At 33.3% G+C, this 23819-nt stretch overlaps 1 protein-coding gene across 15 annotated transcripts in view; it reads right to left on the bottom strand.

Annotated features, from left to right (window-relative positions):
* Nucleotides 1–23819, bottom strand: part of Mi-2 (chromodomain-helicase-DNA-binding protein Mi-2 homolog) — a 97804-nt gene that overhangs the window by 45576 nt on the left and 28409 nt on the right. For 13 of the 15 annotated variants that reach the window (XR_011041196.1, XM_068358757.1, XM_068358751.1 and 10 more), the window contains exons 8-17: nucleotides 20589–20792; nucleotides 11655–11812; nucleotides 11357–11525; nucleotides 11038–11165; nucleotides 4961–5178; nucleotides 4106–4319; nucleotides 3424–3859; nucleotides 3005–3244; nucleotides 2375–2497; nucleotides 2053–2240 (exon numbers count right to left, since the gene is read on the bottom strand). Coding sequence is in view for 14 of the 15 variants with exons in the window: in XM_068358757.1 (XP_068214858.1) it covers nucleotides 2053–2240; nucleotides 2375–2497; nucleotides 3005–3244; nucleotides 3424–3859; nucleotides 4106–4319; nucleotides 4961–5178; nucleotides 11038–11165; nucleotides 11357–11525; nucleotides 11655–11812; nucleotides 20589–20792 (2078 nt within the window). In the remaining variant the exon portion in view is untranslated. The remainder of the gene's footprint in view (nucleotides 1–2052; nucleotides 2241–2374; nucleotides 2498–3004; nucleotides 3245–3423; nucleotides 3860–4105; nucleotides 4320–4960; nucleotides 5179–11037; nucleotides 11166–11356; nucleotides 11526–11654; nucleotides 11813–20588; nucleotides 20793–23819) is intronic. The other 2 variants (XM_068358756.1, XM_068358765.1) reach the window with 1 other exon arrangement.

The raw sequence follows: 23819 nt of genomic DNA, 5'->3' as shown, positions 1-23819 counted from the left end.
TAGCAGTTGGTTATTCTTGCTATTAAAGCATTTGTAATGGTATTTTAGAACAGGACACATTCATAGGCCTGTTGATTGTTTGCATACTGTAAACAAATGTGCACTTTAAAATAATGGTATTTAAGAAAGTACATATTTACAAGACTGTTCCTGAGCTATAAAACTTTTGACCAAATATTTCAGATTGAAAGGTATTAATTGAACAGCAATTTGTAATAGCTGTGACATCTACTTTCGATTTCTAATAGTGCCAACTCTTGTAAAATGTCCAATATTATAATAATAATAGTAGTAGTAGTAGTAGTAGTAGTAGTAGTAGTAGTAGTAGTAGTAGTAGTAGTAGTAGTAGTTATGCTAAACCCTAGTTGGAAATGTAGGATGCTATGAGCCCAAGGGCTCCAACAGGGAAAAAATAATCCAGTGAGTAAAGGAAATAAGGATATAAATAAATTACAAGAGAAGTAATGAACAATACAAAACATTTTAAGAACAGTAACAAAATTAAAATAGATCTTTCATACATAAACTATGAAGAGACTTAAGTCAGCCTTTTCAACATAAACAAATTTACTGAAAGTTTGAACTTTAAAGTTCCAACTTGTATTCAACTGCCTGTTAAGGAAGGTCATTCCACAATTAGATAATGGCTGCAATAAAACTTCTAAAACACTGTCGTATTGAGCCTTACATGACGGGAGAAGGCATGACTTTTAGAATTAACTTCATACCTAGTATTAAGAGCAGGATTGTACTATCTGGGAAGATATGAATGCAAATGATTGTCAGAATTATGAAAAATCTTATGCACCATGCATGAAGAACTAACTGAATGAGGTGAATGAGGGCAAGTTTGATATCTAGATCAGAAATAAGAAATTTAATAGACCTCAAGTTCTTTATTAGAAATATAATAAAGTCTGTGATCAATATTTTTCAGGACCGAATTTTCCTAATTTCTTATGTGATATGTCCTATAATAGTAAATTTGATATGTTTATTTTTTGCTATTATATATATTGCTTTTCTATTTTCATCAATAAAATTACTCTTCTTTTGTTTTGTATTGATTCTTATCAGTTAAATTAGGGTTTTCTGGGAGCTTACTGATAATTTCCAGGACCGAATTTTCTGGTCACTCATCAAAATTGTTCATTATCAACGAAAATTATCTTGCCTAAATACAGCACCTATTCAGTCTCTGACGGGAGATGGGGAGGTGCTTCCCATTCGTAACACACCACTAACCAACTACCTTATTAATGACTCGACTGACATTACCATTACTATTCGTTGCTTATTTCCAATCAGCTACCACTAATTGTCAAAGACCTCTATTTACTTTGCCATATGTTTACCAAACAAATGTTTCCAATCTTGAAACCTGAAAAACAAACCTTTCAACTCTACTATCAAGTTACAAATTCTTAAAATATTTAACTAAGTTGGAGCTGAAGAGATAAAGTCTACACAATGTAAGCAATACACATTACAAGAAATTCTTGGTTTTAATGTCCATTGGTGCATTTGCACCATTGCAACACCTATCGAGTCTATTAAGCATCACGGGAGGGGACAATGAGAGAAAGAGGGGGGTAGAAAAATTTTGATTTCTTTTTTACTAGTAGTGAAACCATTGGCTTTGATGACTAAAGCACGGTGACTACAATTGATATATTGATACAATAAAGACACTCGAACAACCAGGTTTCTGTTGATGGTTGCAAAATAGGTTAGGATTCACCGTGGTTGGCAAGGCAGGAATACCTCGTCTATTAGTAAGCACAAATTTTCATTTACGCTCACATTCAGCATACAAAGGCCTTAAAATGAATAAACTATAAGAAATACTTTGTGAATAGCAAAATAAGGATGGAGTAGATCGTATAGTTTTGAACAATTGAAATGAAAACACTTTAGTTGGAGAACACTGTTAAGGTGACAGAGAGGATTATTTACGGTTGCTTACATATAATTTTTTTGCCACAGCCGATGCAAATGCTAATCCATCATTGTTAAACATCAAATCTCAAAAAAAAAAAAAAAAACACAAACCTGTGACCGTCTCGTTTCAGTTTGTCCAACATACTTTCCAACAATATGAACTTCCCACTGGCTTTCACAAGATCTTTGGTAGCATACATTCCATTAGGCAGTTTTGGAGCCTCTTCAGAAGCTGCTGGGAATAGGTATGGATGATTGCAGCATTTCTTGAGATCCATCACAATGTTTAATAACGATACCTGCAGAAAATGGACATCAATAACAAAGGGTGAAGGAGTATAAGTATTCACTTCTATTTGTGAATATGTTGTTTCATTCTTAAAAAAAAAAAAAAAAGACAACAAAATCTTTACACCAGCTACCATTGACTCACCTGCTGTCCACCTCCACGGGAATTCAGAGCTTCGAAATTTCGTGTTAGAATGTACTTGTAATATTTCTTCTGTAAAGGTGACAACTCTACACGGATAATGAACTCTGATTTTGTAGGCATATTCTGAAAAGATGCATAAACAAATTGATTCAAATAATTAAATTTTACTTATTCTGTAGTTGGATATAGAATTTGACAAGAAAGTGCTCCATCAATATACATAGATTTTTTCAAGTTAGATCTGAAAAGAAAACTTACAAAGCTACAATATAAAACGTAAAAAGTAGTTCAGTTAAATTGAAACTTCGGTATAGATAATAGGCATTCTTCATCCCAAGACCAGGCAGCTCAAACTTTAAATAACATTATTTCTAATCATAACTAACATTACTAAAAACTGTTATGCCATAAATTTTCAAGTACTCTCTTTCTGACTGATGAAATAAAATTATATTTTGTACAGTATACCTGAATTTATTGAGCATCGGTATATTTTTGCCGGGAAACATCAAAAATTCTAAAACTTGTATCGTGAAATACCGACAATTTTTCCCAATATTTACTTCCATTTGTTTAAAGGTCTATTCAAGTTCCTTGTGCAAAATAACTCGGTCAGTACAAGTTTCTTACCAAAAGCACATCGGCTTTTAATCTCCTAAGCATGTGGGGTCCAAGAAGATCGTGCAATTTCTTGATTTGGTCTTCTTTTGCAATATCTTCAAACTCATTTTGGAAAGAAGAAAGATCGTTGAACTTGTCTGGAGCTAAGAAGTTCAGTAAATGGAAGAGTTCTTCCAAGTTATTTTGTAATGGTGTACCTGTTAGCAGCAGGCGATACTGAATATTGTACTGGCTCAGCACTCTGAAGAACTGAAATATAAAAGGAATTGATTCATAATGCTACCAGCTAAGGACAGCTTCATGATCAACATCATCCACAAAACTACAATTTTCAGGCAAATAAAAAGCTTTCTATGTCAGAATGAAACTTATTTTTCCTAAAACACTAAATTCTCAAAATACGTAACTCAACATTAGAGAAAACAAACCTTGGACTGGTTACTCTTCAACCTATGAGCTTCATCCACAACCAAACAAGCCCACTCCAATGAGCCCAAACACGCTTGATCCATGGATACCATTTCATATGATGTCAAGAGGACATTGAATTTAACATTTGTAGTACGAATTCTTGTTGCTTTAGATGCACTGCGAACAGCACCTTCCTCAAATGACAGTTCATGTTCACGGATCATCGTACGAGAATCTCTGTCGCCTACATACGTGACAACATAAAAATCTGGAGCCCACACTTCAAATTCACGCTCCCAATTAATGATTGTGGAAAGGGGCACTGCCACTATAAAAGGTCCCTTTGAGTGGCCTTCCTTATACAAGGAATACAAAAACACAATGGTCTGGATTGTTTTTCCCAAACCCATCTCATCAGCAAGAATAGTGTCTGTTCCTTGGCCCCAAGAATATCTGTAATAAAAAAAAAAAAAACTTTATGAACAAAAAGATATACAAGTAGAGTACAATTTAAATGGAATGAAAACACTACTAAATAGACTAACTATCTATTAAAGTAACAGCTAAGTACCCTAAATTGAGAACTGATTACTAAAATATATCAAAACTGATTACTTAAATATATCTAGACTGATTACTAAAATATATCTAAAGATGACTGGTAAATGACAAGCAAAGTTCAATTATAGCTTTCTTTACCTGAGCCAATTAACACCTTCAAGTTGGTATTCATGAAGAGACAGACCTGTTAATTCAATATATTCAGGCTGTTTATCCCATTTCTTACTCAAGTTGGTCATGGGTTTCTCTGGAGGTGGCGTGTAGCGTCGCGGAGAAGCTGGCTCACGGTCTTCATCTCCCAACTCCTTGGTTCTAGGTTTGACTTTTTTCTTGCCCTTCTTATTTTTACTAACTGCAATAAAACATAGCTTTAACATTTTTTTAAAAATTATCATAAAAAAATATCATCCGCTAAAAAAAGACTAACAGGTTTTAGGATCGTAATTTGCACAAGTATCGTATATTCATAATACTACTTTGGTCCACTTTGACAACTAATCAACAGCATCTTCCCCTTATAAGAATCTTTAAAAACTATAAGGTGGTGGTTACATATATAAAGCATACATACAACCTTCAACAAAAACTCTTATCGAACCATTTATCAATAAACCTATGCATTGGAATCTATGTATTGGTATAGAGGATCAATCATCAATATAACCTGTAACCTGACCCATAGTCAAGCTGTTGGATTCTAACAGGAATCAATGTGTCTTATTATAAAGTGTGTTTTTGAAACAAAATCATTAATCAAAATACATATTATTCAAGATACTCTTCAGTCTCTAGATAGGTTGAAGAGGGTGACTGATGAAGAGGTCTAAAAAAATTTCTGGCCATGTGTTGTAGGTTGTAACTTTAGTCTTCCTTCCAAATTGGACTACTTTATATAACCAGTCATTCAAGATTTAAAATCAAAATAATCTTTTTTCGATAAAATACTGTACTCGCTAAAAAAGCAATATAAAGAAATTTTTAAAAATAATTTACCTAAACTATCAGCATTGCAGGCCGCTCGCAGATCATGATAAAATTCTACAGCAGTCTTCAAACCAGTAATGTCTTCATCTTCGTCCTCCCAAGTTGCTTGGTCATAAGCCAAGTCTCGCCACTTGACTAAGTACTGTATGGTGCCATCCCGCAGGGTACGATGATTTAACACACGGTGAATCTTGAGCCAAGTACTCTTTATGCCATATTTATAATACCTGCAACAAAAGTTTCCCAAATTGATTTAAAAAGCCCCTATATAAAATTTTATGGCAAAATCATGAAAAAATATAAATGTATAAGACAAGCAACACCTATTTAATACCAAATTGAACACCTGAACTCCGGAAACCATAGTTAGGAAGAGATTCAACATCAGTATTGCCTGGCATATTTATATTTGAACTGTTCAAATGGATGTTATCAAACAGTAGCAACTCAAACAAAAAAATTGAAAGTTCTGGAATATTTCTATTGTATAATTGTTTTCTTACATAAAAGGCTGGAGAAAAAAGTATATCTACGGATTTCAAGTCTATACCAATCAAGGTGAAGGTAGACAATGTCAAAAAAATGATACAGTAACCCTTAATTTAAAAATGTTTTTGTCTATGGCATACTGTGCAAATTGAACATTCAAATTCTAAAAGTAACTCCAAATAATTTCCACCTGAAATTAAACGGTACCTTTTGTTTACCACTCATTTCAAAAGATTTATCAGCAAAATGTTTAATGCCTCCAAAGTTCACCAAACAAAATTAATGCCCCCAAAGTTCACCAAACAAAAGCCACCAATCTGTCTACTATTGATTTACAAGTATTTTTATTTCTTCAGAATTTGGGAAATTCAGACAAAATCTTGTAGTTCTGGTTTTTTAACAATACCTGTACTGCAAAATTACCATAAAATGTTCTAAATGGACTATGGCTATTGCAAGTGGAATTTCCATCAATACCACCAATGCTTACTGGGCCTGGCCGATATGACAATACAGTATTTAGGGGTATTTGACGAAAAACACAAAATACTGAAAAAATTCATCGAGCTTCATATGACAATGGAGAATGCGTATACTAAATATTTCGTCACAATTTCTCTTACTTTCGTAGTTACAGGGTAATTATTAAAAGTAACTCAATAAGCCGAAAACATAGATTCCCACAAGAAAATGCTGTATTTCTTGTTATCGTAAATTTTGATAATTATTACAGTTTAATACAACAAAAAATTGTGAGTAATAGCATCTGTATAGATTCAATGAGTAGCAAGACGTATTACACCCTTTAGCCTTCAGTGCTAGCACAAACCTAAGGGAGAGTACACGTTTCAGTTTGACCTCCCACATTCGTTCGCTTTTACAACTGTTTTTCTTGGTTTCGGCAAGAATTTCCTCATGCCTAACAGGAAGACAATTTCAACACCTTGCTAAAACACACACACACAGGCACGCGCGCATGCACAACACACACAGTGTTGTGAATGAAGGAGCAACCACGAGCCTAAAGAAGCAAGATATTGAACAAAGGGATCTTCATTTATGATAAATAACATTTTAGTTTATCAATATCCAAAAAAGAACATAAAATTCACAATATTCATGATTCAATCATTTTTTTTTTTTTGTAAAAATACAAGGGAAAACTTTGAATCCCCGTATCTTAAAACTATACTTATTGACCTTCAAATTCTATCTTCTCCCTTAGTTTTGAAGATATAGCATTGAAATTTGGTATATAACTTAGAAAGATATAAAAATAAGAGAGAGCCATTTTTTCAATTTTTGTTACATATTTTCTTCTTAATTTTTTTTTCAGGGATTATTTATAGGGTTTATTTTGTTACCATAATGAAAAAATCATATCTAGCAAAAAAAAATTACTTTTAGGTCTACATAGGGTAATAATCCCAGGTTTTAATATTAGTTATCAAGGGAGGAGATAGAATTTAAAAAACACTCATTTTAAGGATAAATCGCCCTGGTGTCGCAAAACCAAAGGTCAGAGGCAAAAATCATATGCAGTTTGGAGATGTCCTAAGTCACCTTTTTAAGTGGTATGAATGTCAAAGTCCTATCTTTAAAAAACGGCATTAGCCAGCCGTTCCCTTTAAGAGATTGCATGCCTATTATTTTCCATTATGTGCCAGATCTTCTCGAACATTAAGGCCTTTCTGTAATTAGCAAATATACATATGTAGCTATCATATGCTGTAATTGCCATAGATACGTATAATCATAGACCTTGACCCTCTGAAAATTACTGTAAAAACAGTATATGGTACAGTTTTCCTATATTCATTTTGAGGTCATTCCACATGAACACAATTTTTTAGGCCTGTAGTGGTCTTTTGAATCATCATAATGAAAAAAAAATAAAAAAATAAACCATTGTTTCACCCAACTATTTTCACTTTGCTCAAATTTACAAACATGACAGCAATGAAACATTCTACCAGTGCCATTTAATATGCATATCTAAGACTGCAGTACCCTGAACAGAGGGTTTTCTCTTAGGTCCTCTTTGCAGTTACTTTATTTGAACATGTTCCCTGTGCCTGAAGCAGTCTTGCAAATCATACCAAAACAAAAACATTTCCCAATTGCATATTTCAAACCAATTTCCTCACTGTCTTTAACATCACAATGAGGAAACGTGTTCCTGACAATTATATTTCTGACTTGAGATATTTCACTATACAGTAATACAGTACTGGAAGAGGAAGTAAGTAAAATTCTGAAAGTACAGAATAGATAAACTATTTCTAATTTGAGAAATAGATATGAACTGAAGAAATAGACCCAGAATCTTACTAATATTTATGTGGACTGACCACTGTGATAAAGTAAAAGGAATGGAATGGATGCATATCAGAAACATAAAACAATAACTAAATAGCAAAAGAAAATAAAAATCAGGTGATAAGAATACCAAATAAACAATCCCAATTCTTTAATATGATCACCGTAATAAAAGCTCATCTCTCCATTAAGGGAAATAAAAAATAATGACGTCATTTACATTTCTTTTTGTACTGTGAATAATTTTGATCTTTTCTTACAATGCTTTCAGACATAATTCCGATTTTTGGTAAACTACCTCTCTCCATTAAAAAATAAGTGTGCTACACTAAAAACAAAGATGAAAAAATATAAACCTAACGAGTTTAGTTGAGGGGTTACTGTATTACGCTAGTGTAACGAATGTCTTGAAAGGTAATAGCATTAGGATTGAATATTTAAAAAGAGCCCACTAAGCAAGAATTTCCATATCTCACATGGTCAACTAGGAAAATAAACTTTAGAGTACTTTGTCTTCCAAACTCAAAAATACAAAAATTGAAATATCAAACAAAATAAAATGTTACAATCAAACAGCTCATTCCACTCACAAAACATCTTGTGAGGCATAGCAGTAGAAAACCTAAAATGCAGAGACATGGAAAACTTGAAAGGCAGAGCATTGGAAAGCTTAAATCATAGCCGTGGAAAACTTGAGAGGCAGAGAAGTGGAAAACTTAAAAGGCAGAAAAGTGGAAACTTAAGAGGCAGAGAAGTGGAAAACTTTAAAGGCAAGAGCCATGAAAAAACTTGAAAAGCAGGAGCAGTGCTAAACTTAGAAGGCAGGATCAGTGGTAAACTCAAAAGCCAGAGCCATGGAAAACTTGAAAGGCAGGAGTCATGGAAAACTTAAAAGGCAGGAGCAGTGGAAAACTTAAAAGGCAGAAGTGGAAAACTTGAAAGTTAGGCCATAGAAAACTTAAAAGGCAGGAGCCATGGAAAACTTAAAAGGCAGGAGCAGTGAAAAACTTAACCCTGGACAGGTATGCTGGGTCGTACGCGACCCCTACAGCATGTTCAAAACCTGTTTTTTTTCCCATAAATCATCAGCTGTCTCGAATATGGAAGTGATCGACCTGCAAGGGGTGACTAGTCTACATGCCATTGTCTGCTTTAGGACCGATTTTCGTCTAACTTCCCTCCTTCCCCGTTTTTTTACCCCCCACCAGGGGTCGACCTCGACCCTGAAATACCTTTATAGGGGTAAGTGATCAAACAGCAAAGTTATTACATAATTATAAATTGTCGAACAGTGTTGATACTTGTTTGGTTCTTTATAGTTGGAAAGTGTGTCTACCACTTGCATGACATTAGTTTTGGCTTAGATGCCGTATATTGCCATGAGGTCCATTTTCCCTCAAATGCTAATTTCTGAATTTTTTTTATTTTTTTGCAAATTTCTGATTTTTTTCTATTTATTTTGAATTTATCTTCAATAATCGCCACCAGGCAGTATTCCCTCGGAATGGATGTCATCAACACACTTCTAATGGAGTTAAAAAGAGATGTTGATGATAATATGGAGCTTGCAACCTCATGTGTTTGATATTTATTTCTCTAATAATTTCTCCTTCGTATTTGTCAATATTTTTCTTATGTGTATTAGGTACTTGAAATTGATTTATATAGTGTTTTATTATTATTATTATTATTATTATCATTATCATCATCATCATTATTATTATAGATCATAGTTTATGTATATATAATAATTTGATATTATTTTACTTTCTATTGGTCAGCAGTTTCTTATTTTGATTTCATTTTACTTTGATTGGCTACCGATTTGCTATTTGATATCCTTTTACTTTTATTAGTTACTAATTCTATTTTCTCTTGCTGTAAGTATGGTATCAATTTTGTGTTGGTCACATCAAGCTTCCTGAAAGGACTCACTGTCATAGCTGCCCACCTAAGACTGACCACATGACAAACACCACTTGTTTGAGGAGCAGGAAGCCTGTTTGTCTATAGCTTCAAACTGTCTTGTATCTGAACTGTACCTGATAGTTATAGCTAGGTTAAATAATGAAACTTTCTTTTTTTACTACTTGTTTGTATAAATACAGAAATTTTAATCTTTACAAAATAGATATCACCCATTTTTTATCTAAAATTTATTTCAAAGAATTTAAATTTTATATGATGAAAATAATTGTCAAACATCCAGAAAGCCATCATATCAGTTTTATTCCAATCCACTAATAATTAGATAAATAAATAACACCTTGAAATTTACATACCCATTCTTCATTTCAAGTGGTAGATTGGGCTGTAAGAGTTGCGGTCTGCGGCCATTTTGTTGACATACCCGAAAGGTAAGTTGGCATATCTCTATATATTCTTGTTCTGTATAGAATTCTTGATATTTTGGTATATTTTAATGCATAAATATCATATTTTATAGGAGATACAATGATTTTCATAAGAAATTTACATTGTGAAACTAGGCCGTCAAAAAATGACCTTTAGATTTCGCCGCTGATATAACAGTAAATTACATCTTAGTGCACATTTTATTATGTATTTCTGTTCTAGGATAATATGAGTTTATTCTATAAAAAAATTAGCCTCTTCCTATTTCATTTGGGTACCCAAAAAAATTCATGAAATTTGGACAAATTTTTTTGGCCAAAAAAAGTTACCCGTTTTTTCTCATTTCAGATCTTGACTTCTATGGGTCCAACTCATTTCCAGCAATTACACGCTGTTGCTTTGACATCTAAGAAGGTGTCCCTAAAGGGATTTATGTGTATATGTATATTTCTATTTTTTGTGAATATTTACGTTGTCTTTTTTTTGTATACTTAAATTTTTAATATATTTCCAATAAATAGTTATTTTGTAGATGGGTATCATTTATATTTTCAGTAGTTTTTAGCATTCTTTGAAGTATTTTTAGCAAGTCAAACAATACAGATTGATGCATAACTAAATTTTTCCTGAATTTTTTTTGGAGTCGGGGTCGCGCGCGACTGAGTATACCCTTAAAGGGGTGTCCGAGTAGCGTACCTATCCAGGGTTATAAGGCAGGAGCAGTGGAAAACTTGAAAGGCAGAGCAGTGGGAAACTTAGAAGGTAGGAGCCATGAAAAATTTAAAAGGCAGGAGCAGATTAAAAGTTAAAAGGCAGAGCAGTGGACAACTTGGAAGGCAGGAGCAGTGGAAAACTTAGAAGGCTTAGTAGTGGAAAACTTGAAAGGCAGAGCAGTGGAAATCTCAACTAAATTCTTTCCTTACCTCTCTTCCAAGGAATTAGGATCGTACTCCTTCTTATGACGCCTCTGTGACCCTAATTCATCATCATCATCGATGCCTGGAATAGGTGGCTCATCTGGATCGAATTTCTTGAAATATGACCTCAACATCTATAGAAAGATAACAATAAAAGTTTATAGGAAATAATTTTCTTTCATCAATTAATAAACTAGGGGTTAATGCTAATTTTATAAGTCAGGTTTCTCTATATATATACTGTACATAAGATCAAAGCAATTTCATTCCCACACTTCCATGAAAAAACTATGTACTAATTATCAAAATAGTTGAAACAACAAACCTGTGGGTGGTAGACATCTAACATTAGTTCTGTTATCCAGGAACAATGCCAGTAGGACATGTCGACCCACTTCACAAGGAATTCCCTCATCGACTTGAAAGAGTATTTTTCCACCTTCTCGCCAACTTTCTCTTTCCACCCCTCTGGAGGCTTTGGAGGATCAACATATCTAAAAGAAAATAAAAATCCTAATTCTAGAGGCTGAATCAAAGTAATTTTCTTTAATTACCTCAAAAGATTTCAATATTGTATCAGGTACCTCAGTTCACGGAAATCATTATTATAAAATGTACTGCACCTCCAAAACAGGATTTTTTGGACCCTTCCAGGTAAGGGTTCACACGCACAGCGCTGACAAGTCCAGTCTCCTTCCGGGACCTCAAAAAGCGGCGGTGACAAACAGTAAGTGTGGTAGGCATTCACACACGAGTCACAGCACAAAAGTTCTCCCCCATCCTGAGGATAAACAAAAATCTTTGAAAAAAACAAAACATGGACAAAACCAGATTAAATTCATCATAAAACTTACTTTTCCCTATAAAACCATGAACCATAAAAAAACAATGTAGTGCAAATCGTATGACTTCATGAGATGGAAGACAAAAATTGATATGCAAAGGAACAGTTAAATTGTTTTTCCAAAACTTAAATATTCCCTTTTCAATACATATAACTACAGTATTTTGTATTGAAAACTTCTTGCTGCATAATTAAAATTTAACAATGACAATTTGCCATTGTAAACGTTATCAGATTTCTCTAATTTCTAGAATTACCAGATAACTAATTCAAAATATTGCTTTCATAAGGAAGAGAGCTATAACAAACAATTATCAAGATTTGACACGTGAACTAAATACAAGTTACCAGCTCCAGAACTATTCACCCAAATGACCAAAGACATTTGACAGGATATCCAGGAACATGTGCTCATTTTAAAATAAAGTAAGAGCACTGATTTGCTAGAGGTAGCTGCAATGCAATGGGAGAGAATTCTCTATTTTGGGGGCTGTAAGTAATGTGGAAAGAATTTTTTTTAACAAAGCCCTACCTAATCACTAAAAAATTTTAATGATTTTAATTACCTTGACTGCAGACCATAACTGCATAAAATTCTTGCTACGTAAGAGAGGCTTTGTCCATTTATTAAAACTGGTTTATTTTATTAGACGATACTGTACAGTACTGCAGTAAATCAAAAAAGGATTATCTAGGTTTAACAGTATAAATACTAAAACTGGTTTGTTTGGGGGAATTGTTTGCTTTGTCCTCAGATTTTTTTTTCTAATTCAAATTACACTATTTCTATATACAGTATGTTTTAGAAATGTATAATACCTTTATCATATAATAACCATGAAAAGAGAATAAAAGGAAAATCAAAGTTCTGGTAAACAAAATTGTGGGATTTTTATTCCTCTTTTCAGTGATATCTTTCTATAAAATTTAACAATAAATAAATGAGAAAATGTACCGAAGTGTGAATAATTTTTTTTTTGAGTTATGAGCTCAATGATTTGCTATAAATTTTTACTTTTTTCTTAGAAAAATCAAAATAACATTATTAGGATAACTTTACTTTGTACTTTTATTGTTTATTCCTACATGAAGGCTCCCTGAACATGGTATCTAAACCTAAGTGTACTAATACACTTGGTGTGAGGGTGTCATGAGTTGCCAGTGACCTCTCATTGTTGCTAGAGTTTTAGTTAGAATGCTTCAGCTTTGTACTCTTATTCATGTTTCCCTCTCTTCTAGGTTATTCTTTGTTGCTCACTGGCCTTGCAATAAAGTTCACAAGGACATTGTAAAATCAATGTATATACGAACTGCAAGTAAAGAAACACACATCCATTGTAACTTTTATAAGTCTTTGGAAGCGCTGGCTGGTCTCCTCATAGATTGTGGTTTGCGTTCGCCTACCATATACCAATCCCCCCTATCTCTTCCAGACGTACGAGATTTCGAAACATAAGTAAAAAAAATTGCTATATATATATATATATATATATATATATATATATATATATATATATATATATATATATATATGCAAAAATTAACACGCAAAGACAATTCTGTCCAAGTCAGTGGTGCAGACGATGCAGTAAGGATGATGTCATGATTCAAAGACCGCTTTATCTTAACTATTTGTAAAAATAATTGGCTGAAACTTCTGGAGAGCATGTACGACATGTTTCTGTATACATAGAAACAATAACACAATTTTCGATTTTTTAAAGTTACGACAAACACCATAGCGGATGGTCTCCTAATTAGATGATACAGTACAGTATTGCAACAAATCATAAACTACGTATATTATTACTGTTTGGCAGTATAAATATCAAAACTAGTTTATTTTAATTAGATGATACAGTACAGTATTGCAACAAATCATAAACTACGTATATTATTACTGTTTGGCAGTATAAATATCAAAACTAGTTTATTTTAATAAATGATACAGTTCAGTATTGAAACTAATTATAAACTAGAATTATTTTGGTTCGACATTTTATTACACGATACAGTACAGTATTGCAGAAAATCATAAAGAAGGATTATTTGGGTCCAGCAGTATACTGTATAGCATAATGTGAGCCTTCATGTCTTGGATGTGATAATGCGCATTTTGTTGTTTACAGTTAAATGCATAATTCTGGGGTACATAAGTGTACAGACTGATTTTACATGAAACCCAAGGTTAAGAAAAATATACTGTAGTACAGTATAGGAGGAGGTTTTCTTTATATCTATTGACTCAAAAATTTTGCTAGCTCAAATTATACTGTGTTACATAACTGTTTAAATTAAATCCTGATATAATCTAGTTGGAGTATTACTTGCTTGAATCTTTATGCCACGTTATATGGTCACCTAGTTGCAATTAAGGGGGCCAGGTGATATTTCACACTTTCAGCTTGTACAGATTAATTGGGAACACTCAAGTGGAAATTCAAGTCCTTTGTTGTGATTGGGATCAATTTTGTTAATCCTGTATCTGATGGACACTATAGTTAAGAGGATCGTCTGCCATTAAAGCCAAAATCGGCAAATATCATCGGATTATCATAATTTTACCACAGGTTATTTGTATTATTACTCTGGTGATCCTGCATAAATTTTATTGAAATTGGGCCATAAACAAATTTTTCATGAATAAAAACTGAAAAAATATAAATTAAACTTTTTTCTATTTTTCTCGAAAAAATATGGCATTGAATTAAAGTTTTTGCAATACTTATTCCTATTTAGATTGTGAAAATATTGGTCTGAGGAATTTTTTCTTTATTCGTTTTTTTTCCATTTTGTTGGTATTTATATTTTTTTTCTTTTTTTAAACTGAAAAATTTTAAAAAATTTCCAATAACCTTACAAATATAATTCCTCAGATCAGATTTTTTCATTTCTATTCCTCTTTCTAACTGTCTTTGGGTTTGAAATATCTTTGTAAATAATAGGAAAAATTGTTTTGAACGTCAATAACTATAAAGCTGAGATATCGTCCCTCAAAGTTTTGCAACAAGAATACAAATAAAAATATCATATCATCATCATTAAACACTATTTTCATCATCAATGATAATTAGAAACTATTCTAAAATATTTTAAAATAACTAAACTTACTTTATAGCTTTATCTGGTAATTACCGCAAAGTATGGCACCAAGTCCTCCCCCCCCCCCCCCCCCACCAAAACATCCCATGGGAGTACTACTCACTCAAGGTGAGGGTATCAGGAGGTGCCACCTCCCTCCTTGTCACCTCTTTTAGAAGGCACCACCTTCATAGTCTTTACTTTCTCCCATGTTTTTTTTTTCTTCTATTTCTTTATCAAGAGATGATAAGGATTCAAGAATATCATTACTCGTGCCAAACAATGCTGTGAGAAGATTGCTTCTTTCAAATCCAAAATTTTTTTCTAGAGTGGTGGTTTCAGCAACAAATATGACACGATGTAATCCCAAAAACTTTATTTATGGGCATTTCTTCCAAAGTCGACTATGTATTGACTGATTTGGGTTTTGTGTCCACCCTGGTGGGCATCTTTGTAGCAGATCAGGAGAGGACGTCAGCGAATATACGACGTAAGTGGGCACGTAAGGCCAAAGGTATTTTTGGGATCATGTTTTCTCTTTTCATGAGATGGTGTATTTTCTCCAGAAGATTTGGCTTTATTAAAAAAGCACAAGGAATTTGCACCAACAGGACAGAAGTTATTACTAGAATTTTCATCAGTTGAAATTAAGTGAAAATACTAACCCAAATTGCTTTTCTCATGCTTTCAACTGTTGTATTTGTGTTACTTCACAATGCTTTTCCATAACAACACTGAACATATTCAATAAGCTTTTGCGTTAGCATGTTTATTCATGAAAGAAAACTTTTTTCTAAGTTTTTCTGGGTTTTTTTTAGTTATTTCAGTCTTTTTTTTATTTTCATCAATCAATCCCATCCTTTTCTCAGCATGGTTTATGCACTCTTCCTTTACCACTTTCATATTTCTATAAGGACCATTTTTATTATTCATAGCACAAATAGCATTATAAGCACTCGAGTCCCCGTCACCTACTAACGTTGCATAACGAAAACCAATTGCCTCAGATCAAGACCACATCCTTATTGCCTCTTCTGCTTCCATACCTCCAGATTTTCCTTCAAAGTTTTTTGTATATTTGTGACGTTTTTCAATATTTTTAGAATATTTATAACAATAATTACTTAGCACTTCAAAATCAATCACTGTCCCTGTGAATACTCCTATCACAAACCCAACACCTATATGTGATTGAAGGCTACGAGCGAGCAATGGGCCATCGAATGAAACTCAAATGTTTATTATCCCATTTTCATCAGGTTTAATTCCAAGTTTATTTATATAAAAATCAGATACAAATTTATGGGCCTTTCTTTGCTGCTTCTTCACATGCATTTTCATCTTTTTATATAAAAATTCAGTGTCTTGAATATGATCCAGCAGTCAGAGCACTGCCACCAACAAAACCTGACATTTCCCCTAGGCCTGCACGTCTAATTCCATTATTCAGTGAATGAAAAACCTCTTGCAAGTTATTCTGTGAAAACTTTTGATTTGATTTCCCGTTCCCATATGCCTTTGGAGGAGCATTGCACAAAATACTATTACAATCATTGCAGACTACGTCAAATGTAGTATCCCATCTGTTGTTTGTAGGAATAATTTTTACGTTACTTTTACATTTACTTTTCGGGCACTTCACAACACTTGCTATAGCTTCCAACTGTGAATTATTTATAAAACTAATGACATCATAATCTTTAAACTTCTCTTCCTCATTTTCGTCAACGATCAACAGCAGCTTTGTTCGTACTAGTGGGGGTGGAATACAGGGTTCCTCAGTGAAGGAAGTTGTTGTTGTTGTTGCTGTTATTTGCTGTAATGATGACAATGCCACAGGTTCAATAGTAAAGGATAAAGTTGGAGCTGTTAAATCTCTATCCTCGTCCATCACAATATCATCATCATACACTGCCTGTGATGATTGTTTATTTGCCAGTGTATGTGTAGGTACTCCCACTGTATGTTGTTCCAACACGTGGTCGACTCCACATTCAAGGACTATCTCGAATGTTACCATGCTTATTTAACCATCTAAATTTTCTTACAAGGGCTAACTTTTCCCTATTCTTAAATAAGGTTCTTCTTTTGCTTTTAGGCATGACAAATACCATTGCAGTTCACTTGTAAGGTAAGTAAGAAGAAAATAAGTGACCACACCAAGAGCGCAAGGCACTACACTTCCTTTCACTATGGGTTTGTAGTAAACACCGAGACAATGAGTAATTGTTGAGCAGTGTGTGGGACAACTGATGAACAGAGCTGCCAAACGTATGATTTACAGTAGAATAACTCTCGATATTCTATAAAAGTAATACACTCATCACAGGTTACCGTGACTTAAAGAACATGGCGTCTTTCCCGTTACTAAGATAGCCAGTGAAGTGCCATATACCTCTAGCACGAAAAAACCTAATAACTAGGTTATTTATGGGAGAATTAGTACCATACTTTCTCAGGCGATTGTTTAGTTGTGGTGCAATTCACTGCCAAAAAATAAAGATTTTTGATATCCCTAAGTATATCCATGAAAATTAACGGCGGACGATCCCCTTAAGTGCAGATCGAGTGGTTCGTGTTCCATGTAGAGTTAGAGTCATTAAATTTTTAATATGTACGGTGTTAATTTTTCCATCGCTTTACATTGAAACCTCGTTACCGGGACCGTCCGCCATGGTGTTTTGACATGGCAACTTTCAGAAATCAAAAATCGTTTTATTGCTTCTATTTATGCAGAAACATATCGTACATGCTCTCCGGAAGTTTTAGCCAACTATTTTTACAAATAATGAAGATCTAGCAGTCTTTAAAGAGTAATTACATCATCCTTACTGCTTCGTCTGCATGATTGAGTTTGACAGAATCGTCTTTGAGAGTATATTTTTGCATATATATAGCAAGTTTTTTACTTATGTTTTGAAATCTCGTATGTCTGGCAGAAATGGAAGGCAATGGTAGAGGGTAGGTGAACGAAAACTATGAGCTACGAGAACAGCAGCCAAAGTTTCCAAAGACGTATATAAGTTATAATGCATGTGTTTGTTTACTTGCAGTTCGTATGTACATTGTGCTTTCACAAAGTCCTCGGGAACTTTAGAGCAAGGCCAATGTTACCCGAGGTCATAGAAAGCATAAAAACTAAGCAGAGAGCAACAAAAAAGAACCAAGAAGAGAGGGATACATGAATAAGAGTACAGTACAAAGCTGAAACATGCTAACTAAAACTCTGGCAACAATGAGGCCACTGGCAACTCTTGACACCCTTACGCTAAGTGTAATAGTAAACTTACGGTTTAAATACCTCGTTTAGGGTGCCTTTTTGTAGGAATAAACAATTAAGGTACAAAGTAAGGTTATAACGTTATCTTGATTTCTGTAAGAAAAGACGCAAACATTTGTTGCAAATCTTTGGGAGCTCATGACTCAAAAACACACTTATTCACACAGGTACATTTTTCTCAGTTATTTATTGTTCGATTTTAGAGAGAAAGACATCATTGGAACCATAATTTTGATTTTCCTTTTTCTCTTTTTTCATCAATATTTTATGCCTAGACGAAGAAAATTAAGAAAAAATTCATTAAAAAAAAAAAGAAAAAGGAAAATAAAAAATGTCACAGAATTATTCGATTTATAATGAATTTTGATGGTATGATTTTCAAAACAATTGGTGTCATACTAGTGGAGAAAAATGTACCTAAAAAAAATTTTAAATCATGATTTTTGCTAATATATCAAAAAGGTTAGGATCAAATGACTTGAAAATTTTACATGATGAAGGTATCATATATGTCTAAAACATATATAGAAATTGTGTATTTTGAATAATTAAAAAAAAAAAAAAAATTCATGGCATGGCAGACGGTCCCCTTAAGTTTAAGGATCTATGGTTTGATAGGTTACTAGGATCTTTATCTGTTTACTAATTTGGAAACGGATTCTGTGTGTAAAGTTGGTTATAAATCTGACATTAGTAGATATTGGCTACAAGGGCTAGATGGTTGTTTAATTCAAAACTGATACTATCAGGACATGGAACAGTTATTACAGGAAATAAGAGGAAATTCTAATTAGAGTACAGTATCAGCTATTTTTCTGAATTCAGACCTTCAACTCTTTCCAAATTAGTTTTGAAGAACCAACTTCTTAATTTATCGAGAGTCTTTAATCATGTTTTAAAATAAATTATTTTTCTAGCAAGAATAATTGCATCTTACATACTGTACTTCTAAATTTGTATCTTTGTTATAGCAAGACTAATATGCAATACGTTTTTTTTTTCTCTCTAATCATAATCTGTGTCTTAAGCACAATCTATAATGTATTGTATGGTTACTCTCATAGTAATGCAATCTATAACCTTTTCATACAATAATATCTAGGCTGGTTCTAATTGGTGATTTTAACACTTTTTTTTTTTTTTCATCTGAAAATCTCATTTTAAGATATCTATTTGAGAGATGATTTTCAAGTCTTCATACTGATATTCTTTAGTTCAACTTCCAGTAGTACTAGGATTATAAAAACAATTTTCATTGTCAGAAAGGGAATTAAAATCGATCAAGGTTGGTTCCTGCCAAAATTTTCTCGTCTTTATAGCATCATGTAAATATCTTCTATTTTGGAAGTGGTGAAAACAATTTAAATTCTGCACAAATCATCAACATTCAGGGAGATTAATACATCTGTCATTAACTAATTAATGTTTCAGTTTTCTAGGTATTTCCTTTGCCAATCATGAAGCTACACATAGATATTCACAATACTCCTAGCAGCTTGACGGTCAACTGACTTTCACCTCGCTAAAATATATCAGATACAGTATTTCAATTTTTTTGCTTGAGAAATAACCAATAATACTTCAGGAGATCGTATTGGCTTGAAAAAAAGAGAGAAAGAGAGAAAACTAAAGTTGAATGCAAACAGATGATAGCTAGGAGACAAAATCAGATGGAGAATTGGTAGGTTCAAATGTTCTTGGCTTAACAGCAAGTGGTTACAGATAAATATGATGAAAATATCTAGCTGTAGAACAACCCCTACAAAACAAAACTCTAGCAATGGATAAAAACAACTAAATTTACAAACATCATTTAATTTTAACATGAAAGCCTCATCTGCCTCTAAAAATTACCCAATATTACAAAACACACACTGATGGCTTAAACTAGCAAATTTGCAAATATAAAATTTTTTACAATGCACATCTTTAGTTTTACATGTGAGGGAGCTATCTATTCTACTGAAAAAAAGATATTCCCATTACAGAATTCAATTAATGTTTGAAACTATAGTATATGTAGGAGGCGATCACCTTGTTTTCACTGATTTCTGGTCAAAATTTTGGTTTTTATGTGGCAAAACTCAAGTTGTGGTACAATTTACTCCTTTACATGAATATATAAGATCATCCTACATAAAACTTCATTGAAAAATAAAATTGTCACAAAGTAACACAAAAAAGATCACATCAATTGTATATAACCCAAAATTATTTCAAATTGAAACATCAGTGAATTTAACAACCATCAGTGAATTCAACAACCATCAGTGAATTCAACAACCATCAGTGAATTCAACAACCATCAGGGAAAACAAATCCAACAAAATCTACAGACGTAAATTGACTTACCTTGCACACTTTGCAGTATTCCATATGTTCGTCTTCATCCTTCACACCCTCGGCTTCACAGGTGGGGCAAGACCACTTGCCCTCCGGTGCTTCCTCTAGCTCTGGTTCCAGGCATACCAAATGATATGCTTTGGGGCAAGTATCACAGAGAATAATTTCTCCTCCTTGCTGACAGACTTCACAGTAATCCTGATTCGGGGTAGACTGATTCAGTTAAAAGTAGAGTCAGTATCATGATTCGGGGGGCCAATGTCACTTAATGTAATAATGATTTCCACAATTAGTGCAATCACTTCTATTACAATTAAGATATTACTTCATTTTAATAGGGTTTCAAGTAGTTAGTTTATATCAATGTTAGTTTTAAATCCTATACAATAAAATAAGGAAATATCTTAAATGCAAGACTTTTAATTAATTTTGTTACATATTCTATAACCTGAAAACTAAACTATTAACATTTCTGACCTACTTTAGAAATTAAAAATAATCTTAACTAGAATAAACTAGAATATTTGCCAGTGTGCAAACCATGCTATTGTATAACATTTAGAAAGCAATACACAATAAGAAGTACCTTGCATTTGATAAATACAAAAGTATTTTATACTATACTTGTGTTGCACTACATATCACTAAAGTAAAGAGAAGAAAAGGACATAATGCATAATTTGATTGAAACTTGAAAATTGGAATCCAATAAGCCACCCTCATGCTTAGATTATTATGTACAGGTAGTTGTCGATTTGCGACCTATGCAACTAATGACTGCTCGACTTTATGAAATTAATTTTTTTAGAGTGATGACGTCACAAGTCTGTTGGAAATAGAACACTAATAGGACAATTATTTCCTTGGAAATAATTTATTCTCTAGTATAAAAACAAACCGATATATCTTGGTAAATCAGTATTTTCTTTTATTTTTAATATACAAAATCCATTTGAGGCCCTTAGCATCAATAGGCGTAAGAGGAGGAGGAGATGATTTTCAGTAAAAAATACATTAAGAGTTCATATCATACATCTGGTGACGTCATATTACCAGCAGAAAGCAAGCGGGCAATAGAGTGATATCCTTCCAATAGGCTAAAAATAAGTATTAGCATTCCCAATACAGGTATTGAAATATCAAGTAATGATACAAAGTATTTTCTGGGCCTGTATCAGTTATTTCATTTAATCTCTGATAACGGATCAACATCTATCTAATGGCAGTACAGTACACTAATAGGACAAATATTTTCTTAACAGATATATTTTCTTTTACATTTCGAAAATGAAATACTTTTGCTTGGTAAGTTAGTATTTTCTTTCATTTCTTGCAAGAAAAAAGAAAAGGGTTTTACATATTATGCAAGTCATTGTCTGTCGAGTTCATTTTCTGGCAGAAGGCTTGCTAGTGCTAGCAACTTGAATAATTTCCTTTCAGCGTGTTACCGAGTAATCTTATTACAATATTCCCAATATCGAAACACCGAGTACCGATATCAAGTGTTTTAGTGGTCTGTATCAGTAGTTGTGAGAATAGTACTACTTGACATAAATTTAAGAAAAGAAGTATTATGGCGTCATATTTACGGCAGAAGGCGAGTGGCGAATCTAATGATCTCCTTTCATTGTGTTACTAATGTTGCCATAATCGAAGCAGAGTAATAATACAATGAATTTCCAATAATATCCTACGAAATATGAAGATTCAACACACACACACACACAGAGAGAGAGAGAGAGAGAGAGAGCGAGAGCGAGAGAGAGAGAGAGAGAGAGAGAGAGAGAGAGAGAGAGAGAGAGAGTTTCTTTAAACATGCTATATGGAAGCTGTGATACCCATAACATATACATATACAAAAAATACGCCACTCGTATGTACACCATCTTTTGATACGCTAGCTGGACCTTCAGATCAGCTGATCATAACCAAAGGTAAACAAAATATTAAGTAATTCTCAATACGTAAAATGCTTCCGAAATTAAAAAATATGAATACAGTATAGTTAATTTACAGTTCTTAAAATTAATATTTATGTTTTGGGACATACGCTTCTTGAATCTTTAAGGATTGAAGCCTCCAAAATATCAATAAGATATCTGACTGCATCTTAACAGCAACTGAACTCTAGTGGCCATTGAAATGTTCAATTGTCTATGGGGAAGAGTTACATAAAATGGTATTTTTTCAAACTATGTTATAATCTATCTAATCTCATAACAATTCCTTGATACCAATGAAGACATTCAAATTCCTCTATAGATGCTGAATGAAGTATGAATACTACAGCCATTGCATTAATATGGCTCACATTGTCACATAACGAAATATCATACGGACAAATAAATATAATAATGTCTATTTTTGGGTGGAAGGAAACTTTCCATAACTCAAGGCAATTAATTTTAATAAAATTACAAACTTCCAAGTAATTTGTAATTTTCCTAGCCCTACAAGCATGAGTCCCCCACTATAGTGCACGTATGACTTCAGCAAAGCTAGAACAGCTGTTAAAATCCCAATGAGGTAGTTATAACTCGGTAGGTGGAAAGAGAAGACCAAAACCTTTTGACCTTAGGCCTGGGATTTGAGGGGATGGCTGAAGAGAAAAGTAAAATGAAGGAAAAATGCTTTTGAAATTAATGCTTTATTCTTACATTATTATAAACAATAATTCTCAAATAGGAGATCAAAGAGGGAGGAAGCCCATATGAAGTATGAACCATATTACCGATCAGTTCAACATTCCAGGGAACTATCAGAGTAATAATTTCTGCTAACCTCCTAACAGTCAGTGTATAGGGATGTCACATGCATCAAGTTAGCTCAATAGAAGGAATAAATGATACTCGGTTGCAGGAAAAAACTGATCCACGTATGGGATTTGTCACCTCAATGTATTCGTAGCTATCGTAAAAAAAAAAAAAAAAAAAAGTTTTTTAACCCCTTGTTTGAGGTGGACCAACAAACCCCTGCAAATTGAAGTATAGGCCCACAAAGGATAGAAATAGAAAAAAGCAATAATCTTGAGGATCTTTTTTTTTTTATCCTAACGGTGCTAAGACAATTCTTTGGAGATCAGGAGTGAAATAGGCCTCTTAAGATGGCACCATTGGGGATCTGCAGGACATAGATTCAGTGTCATTCTGACCTCCTGGATGTCCCATGAGAAGAGACAGTAGGCCTAAAAGCTTGTATTGTGGGCAGCTGGGTGTTGGGCATAAGTTCAGAAACAAACTA

This window comes from Palaemon carinicauda, chromosome 35 (genome assembly GCF_036898095.1).
Source record: "Palaemon carinicauda isolate YSFRI2023 chromosome 35, ASM3689809v2, whole genome shotgun sequence".
In the NCBI taxonomy this organism is placed as follows: domain Eukaryota; kingdom Metazoa; phylum Arthropoda; class Malacostraca; order Decapoda; family Palaemonidae; genus Palaemon; species Palaemon carinicauda.
This window is presented reverse-complemented; position numbering and strand designations above follow the sequence as displayed.